This window comes from Colobus angolensis, unplaced genomic scaffold (genome assembly GCF_000951035.1).
Source record: "Colobus angolensis palliatus isolate OR3802 unplaced genomic scaffold, Cang.pa_1.0 Scaffold292, whole genome shotgun sequence".
Classification (NCBI taxonomy): domain Eukaryota; kingdom Metazoa; phylum Chordata; class Mammalia; order Primates; family Cercopithecidae; genus Colobus; species Colobus angolensis.
Window position 1 is genome coordinate 446600 of NW_012116177.1, and position 7226 is coordinate 453825.

General features: G+C 37.4%; 1 protein-coding gene across 3 annotated transcripts in view; it reads left to right on the top strand.

Moving 5' to 3' along the window:
- Positions 1-7226, top strand: part of CCDC148 (coiled-coil domain containing 148) — a 274146-nt gene that overhangs the window by 115614 nt on the left and 151306 nt on the right. For all 3 annotated transcript variants that reach the window (XM_011949186.1, XM_011949187.1, XM_011949185.1), the window contains 2 exons: positions 1140-1235; positions 1318-1499. In XM_011949186.1, coding sequence (XP_011804576.1) covers positions 1140-1235; positions 1318-1499 — 278 coding nt within the window. The remainder of the gene's footprint in view (positions 1-1139; positions 1236-1317; positions 1500-7226) is intronic.

Sequence of the window (7226 nt, forward strand, 5' to 3'; positions counted from 1 at the left end):
GCTTCCCAGTGGCTTTGTTTACCTACTTGAGCCTCAGCAATGGCGGGCGCCCCTCCCCCAGCCTGGCTGCTGTCTTGCCATTAGATCGCAGACTGCTGTGCTAGCAGTGAGGGAGGCTCCGTAGGCATGGGACCCTCCCGGCCAGGTGTGGGATATAATCTCCTGGTGGAGCACCCTCATTTCTTGACTGGAATGTTCCAGTGGTCACAGAACTGGCTTCCCTGCTTTTATTCTTGCCTCTCCTCCCAGTACATCCTGGGATCTTACCCCAGCACAGGGGGATTAAGTCATCCTATTGCTGAAATTCCCCAGGGGCTCCTGTGAGTACATAAGTCCTTCTAGCCACCTAGCCCCCTTTTTGCTTCTTCAGTCACATCTGCTACCTGACATTTACCCTTTGCCATAAAAGCTCAGTCACACCCAGGCTGGCCTTCTGTTTCTCTGACATGCCAGGCCCTTTCCTGTACTGGCTATTTCCTCTGTCCTCTTGATGCCACTTTTTGCCATGTAGATCTTGGCTTAAATGTCCTCTTCTCTGAGATGCCTGTGCTAAGAAGCCACAGTCACTCCCTGTTACACCACCCTATTTTGACATTGCCTTCCTGCTCCTGACCCTTTCTCACATTTTTTTTTAATTAGTTTGTCAGCTGCTTCCCCTTAATTGAGCATAAGCTTCTTGAGTATATGTGTGCTATGTTTGATAAAAATTTAGGCAGTTTTGATTTTTTCTATTTTTCAGTTATTCTGTAATGTTATATTGCTTTATAAATAGTCATAAAAAATATAAATGTATGCCCAGCTGGGGATTAGAGGCACGAATGCAAGAGAAGGAAGGGGTGATTGGAGCACAGACATCTGGTAAGTGCTCTGCATTACCACAGAGAAAATAAAAATGTGTGTGCAGAGTGGCTGTGACCGTACTGAACTTTCTGAGCTTATTTTTGGGATGTCTGGAAGCCTCATTGCAGCTCATTTGTCTGATGAGCACTGCCTACCTGGCTGGCATCTCTTTAACTCTCTTCCATAGGTCTTTAAACTTCATTACTGATTGGCTTTTGAGAATAATTCTTGTGTCTTTAAATATAAGTATGGAATGAATTGCAATAATTTGCATACTACTTGTTCCAAATGTCCTATAGGTTGACTTTGTGAAGAAACAATTGAAAACTATCTTTGAAAGACTTAGCCTGGAGCAACAGAGAATAGAAAATGATCTTTCAGACTGGAGTATAAAGGTAAGTGTGATGTGGCTAGTAATTTATGTGTTTTTCAATTTGTCATTTATGTTAAATAAAATAATCATATACTTTTTTTCAGATTCTAGATCATTCTTTGGAAGAAAAGACTAACCTGCTTAGTGAACTGCCCATTGAATTAGAAAGTTTGGAATGCCCATGCCCTGATTTGAAATCTTCAATCCACAGTGAGTTCTGTAAGTTTACACAGAAATATCAAAAGAAGCTTCAAGACTTTGATCTGCAGTTGGAAGACATATACAGGTGATAAGATAAAACTTATTGAGTTCTGTGTAGACTTTTGATATTAACTTTTTGTTTTTGTTTGGGGTCACTATACTTCCAACTTACTGAATAGTTACTATGTAATTGGAATACAATCAATAAATGTTTAGATTGACTATTTGCTGAATGGAGAGGGTTTTATTTTTTCAAAAAGTTTCTTAACATAATAGTTCTTAATATTTTTTTGTAAGGTTAAGACATGTTGAAAATATCTCTCTTATTGAGCTCTTCACAACACAGATAAGAAATAGTTTTCAAATATGAATTTTCATTAACCAGAACTTTTCTTTTCAAGATATGAAGCTGCTCTGCAGTAATTGATACAGTGGAAAATGTACCCATGGAATTATGTTACTTGTAATTGACTGTAATTTTATCCTATGATAAACACAGAGTATGTTTTATAAATTAAAAAAATTTTTTTTCTATGTGTTAAATTTCATTTTTAGGAAATAGACTTCTGGTTTTCTCCCAAGAGTGATTATTCACTTCTTCATGGTGAATGTAATGTTCAGTGATTTAAAATTCAGTTTGGCAGTGGTCATCTTCTCTAGTGTCTTCTATGTTAAAATTCGCTTAGATGACAAATCCAGATACACCACTCTGAACTAGATCAATGGTCTACCTTATAGTGTATATAAAGCTTCTAGGGGACATTTTGTAGGGAAACAGCTTTGTGTGCTATGATATTGACCTCAATATTTTCCCCAAAAGAATGTATATTTCAAAAGAAAATTATTGAAGGGACACATTTATAGTAAATTAAAATAAAAGGTTTATAACTTTGGAATGGAAGAAGATGAATATGACAAATATTTATATTTCTTATGAATTGCCTGTGAACTGCGGCTCCTCTGTATGAAACTACTACTGGTAAGAAATAAATTACAGGGGAAAAAACCCTTAAATTATACCAAGTAGAGTTATTTGCTTTGGTGGCTTCCTGATCCAAACTCTTCAGTTATAGCTTCTATTTGTTTTAGCACACTTGTCAGTGATTAGAGCCAATTCTAGGTGAAATTGGAGCCCTTTTTCTGACATTAGCTTCTCCCCATCACATACCTTTTGGTCTCCTGATAGCCTTTCCTTCCCCATCTCTCTCCTTTCCTTTCTTCTTTTCTATCTTGCAGTAAAGCTGGGAAATAATAATATACAATTTACACTTGATGATTGATTAATTACATGTTAACTGGAACTCAGTCATAGTGAAGTCCTAACTCAACCATGCACTACACTTAAGTTTCCAATTGTTAAATGAACATTCTCTTCCCACTCCCCATCCCAATCTTGTTAAAGAGATTTTAGAACTCATCAAGAAAGAGGAAGAGGATTTTTTGTTTGATAGTGGAGAGGGCATTATAATCAGACTGATTAACTGCAGCTAGGAAGAGGGTAGATCTGACCCTATCATTTAAAGCAAGTTGGCTGGCCCGGGACCTCCTCTCCCAGATGATACCTTGTCCCCTGAGAAAGCTGGCTGAGATCATGAGATTTCTAGGTTAGTAACTCCTCAAGAGGAAGGAGTTTGCCTTAGCAGTCTAAAATGGCTTCCTTCCAGTAACACTTATGCTTCACAGCCCATTTTCCTTCTTTCTTTTTAATCTAATCTCAATTTCTGCTCTTTCATAATGCAACCCTGTGTGACTCAGAAACAGTTGGGATTCACAGCTACATTACAATTACTGAAGATTAAGTGGAGGATTAGATGAATATATTTCACATGCTAACAATTCTGCATAAGGAAGAAATATTGAGGATAAAATAGCTTAGGAAGGCTTGATGGAGCAAGTAAAATTCACTATGGACTTTGAAGAAGGGGTATGCTTAGCATAGGCAGAAGGGGGTGGGGAGGCATTCTTAGAAGGGAGATTAAATGACTAGACTGTAAACTCCTTGAGGACAAAGTAATTTAGTAGTTATATTTGTATCCTTAACATCTTCTAAATAAATGATTGTTCAATTGAGTTGAATTTGAAAGGAAAAACAATGAAGGAAAGGCATGTTATGGGAACAGTAGGAATCTACTTTGGAGGAATATAAAGTTCATAAATTCTAGTTTAATAGTCTGCTTGCCACCTATAATTATCCATAATACATTTTATTCAGTTGATGGTGTGTTTTACTTGATGAATATTTATTGAATTAAACTTAAAATACTGTAGTCGTTGCAAGCTCCCTGGTAGGGGATTCAACAGACAGATTAGTTTTGTCTGTTTTGCCTCTGAGAAGGCTTGGAATATTTGGGGGAAGAAATATATATACCTCTACCCTGACCAAATAAAAATAACATGCAAATGTCAACTAAAGAAAATATTTTATAAATATGCTGGCAGGAAATAATGAAGCATCAATAAAAACTGAATGAGGTTTCAGGAGTTGTGTCTTGGAGAAGAAAGAGTAAAAGAGCTATTTCTGAATAAATACAGAGGTGGTAGCTATCAGTAGTCTGTGGCTTTTGAGCAGTAAGGCATAAAAGTATACTGTTCTACCTAGGACAATGAATTATAGGTTCAATCAGTATTATTTGTACTTCCAGTTTACCAGTATCTTCACTACTTTGATATGGCCTTCTCCCCTCTTTGTTCTAGTTATTGGGTTTACATAGATTGTGTTCATATATGTGGGAGTGTGTGCATAGTTTAGACAGTTGTGCACTGCTATGCCATATGAAAGTTGACATATCCAGGGGGCATTGTTTAATTATAAAAGGTTTTCATTGGCTAAAGGCAGTGGACATCATGGTTAGTCCCAGTATTTATTCAATTCTTCCTATTTCGTAGTAGTTCGCTGGTTTGGTTTGAAATGACTCCATCTCTAAATCCAAAGGTAGGCAGTGATAGGGAGTATGTACCAGTCAGTGCAACCTCATTTCCCCAGGTCACAGTGATTACCTCAGGGAGGTCAAATCCTCAGGAAAGGATTAGATGAATATACATCACATGCTGATATGGTTTGGCTGTGTCCTCACCCAAATCTCACCTTGAATTGTAATAATCCCCATATGTCAAGGGTGGAGTCAGGTGGAGATGATTGAATCATTGGGGCAGTTTCCCCCATACTGTTCTCATGGTAGTGAATAAGTCTCGAGATCTGATGGTTTTATAAATGGGAATTCCCCTGCACAAGCTCTCTTGCCTGCCACCATGTAAGATGTGACTTTCCTCCTCCTTTGCCTTCTGCCGTGAGTGTGAGGCCTCCCCAACCATGTGAAACTGTGAGTCAATTAAACATCTTTCTTTTATAAATTACCCAGTCTTGGGTGTGTCTTTATTGGCAGCCTCAGAACAGACTAATACACATGCTAATATTTCTGCAGAGGCAAGAACCATTGAGGATAAAATAACTTAGGAGGGTTGATGGAGGAAGCAAAATTCACTATGAACTTTGAAGAATGGGTAGGGTTAGCATAGGCTACCCTGAGCAAAGCTCAGGTACTTGTGAGAAGCAGTATCTTTTCTTCTGCATGGATGTTACCAAGAAAGCATATGGCTGAGGTTGCTGCTGGCATCATCTGGTAACCGAAGGAAGACAGCTCTTAAAGACAGGGCAGAGCCCCGGGAGTCCTGGAAAAACTGAGCTGGTGCCTTATTTGAATGCCATGGGAAGTCCACCTCACTGCGTTAGTTTTAAGGGCCATTGGTCCAGTTATTGTCTTAAACCAGTGTGACTTGGGTTTTTAATTGTTTGAAACTGAAAACATCCCTAATTCAATACAGTAATTGATTTGGCTTCAAAATATCCATGACTGATGGAATTAATCTGAAAAATTCTTAAATATATTCCAATTTATTAGGAAGATTAAGCTTGTAAAATCAGCCAAACTTTAAAAATCAAGATTAACTAGTGGTGGAGGGATGGGACTTGCACAGCCAATTATAAATATATATTTTAAAATAAAAATAAATTAGAAAGTTCTATGTAACTATGGAGTATGTAGCAGATCAGTGGAACAAAATAGAAATAAAAAGAAAACAGAAAAATATAATGATTTAATTTATTATAAAGGCTAATTTCAAAACTGGGGTAATACTAGATTATTAAAGAGATAGCATTACATAATAGGCAATTGGAAGATAAGGTTAGATCTCTTCATTCTATTTGACTCAAGAAACTCTAGATGCATTAAGATATGAAGAAAGAAAATCATAAAATAACAAGATAAAAATAAAAATAAATAACCTTGAAGTGGAGAAGGCCATTCAAAGCCTATTATTTTCAGTGAAACTCATAAAGAAGTAGTTTAAATAAATGCAATGGCATACATATTTTTAAAAATCTAGCATGATCGTTTCTCAGAGAAGTTTTAACTCTAGAAAACAGAGACTTCTGGTTTCCAGTCTAGCATGTAGAAACACAGTTGCCACTCGTTTATTACAACAAATAAAATGCTGAACAAACTGAAAAATCAACAGATCATCTTCGATCTTTCAGATAAGTGAGACCACAGTATAAAATGTTTCCCCCAAAATTGGAGAGACAGAAAGATACAAAGAATTACAACCTACTGGAGCAGAAACACATGAGCAGAAATCTCTGCAGGAACCAGTAATGAGCTAAGAAACCCTGAATCATAATTGATAAATTGCTAGAGGCTCACTGTGGACAACTCTGAGAGTTGAAAACTCCAAGAGGACCCAATCCTAGGAGGCGCTCAACACTTTTATGAGTTTTACACCAGGAGCTATATCAGGTCCTCACTGATATATAAATATCCGAGAAAAATTCCCTCTTGCTTCTGGTAGCAGGAGGATAAAAGGAATCAACTTGATCTATGCATTCAATGCAATCCTGGTCAAAATCCAAGCAAATTAGTTTCTGGATATTGACTAGCTAGCTGGTTCTAAACTTTATGTGGAAAGATGAAAGACCGAGATAGCCAGATCAATATTGAAAGAGAAGAGCAAAGTTGGAGGACTGATACTCTCCAACTTCAAGACTTACCGTAATCAAGATTGTGTGGTATGGCCAGAAAATAGCCAAGCAGATCCACAGAACGAAGAACCTAGAAACAGGTAAAGGGATCAATGCAACAAGAATGTCTAACTATCCTAAATATATATGCACCCAATACAGGAGCACCCAGATCCTAAAGTACGTTCTTAGAGACCTACAAAGAGACTTAGATTCCCACACAATAATAGTGGGAGACTTTATACCCCACTGTCAATATTAGACAGATCAACGAGACAAAAAATTAACAAGGGTATTCAGGACTTCAACTCAGCTTAGTACCAAATGGACCTAATAGACATCTACAGAACTCTCCACCCCAAATCAACAGAATATGCATTCTTCTCAGCATCTCTTCACACTTATTCTAAAATCGACCACCTAATTGGAAGTAAAACACGCCTCAGCAAATGCAAAAGAACGAAAATCATAACAAACAGTCTCTCAGACCACAGTGCAATCAAATTAGAACTCAGGATTAAGAAACTCACTCAAAACTGCTCAACTACATGGAAACTGAACAACATGCTCCTGAATGACTACTGGGTACATAACAAAATGAAGGCAGAGATAAAGATGTTCTTTGAAACCAATGAGAACAAAGACACAGTGTACCAGAATCTCTGGGACACATTTAAAGCAGTGTGTAGAGGGAAATTTATAGCACTAAATACCCACAAGAGAAAGCAGGAAAGATCTAAAATTGACACTGTAACATCACAATTAAAAGAACTAGAGAAGCAAGAGCAAACACAT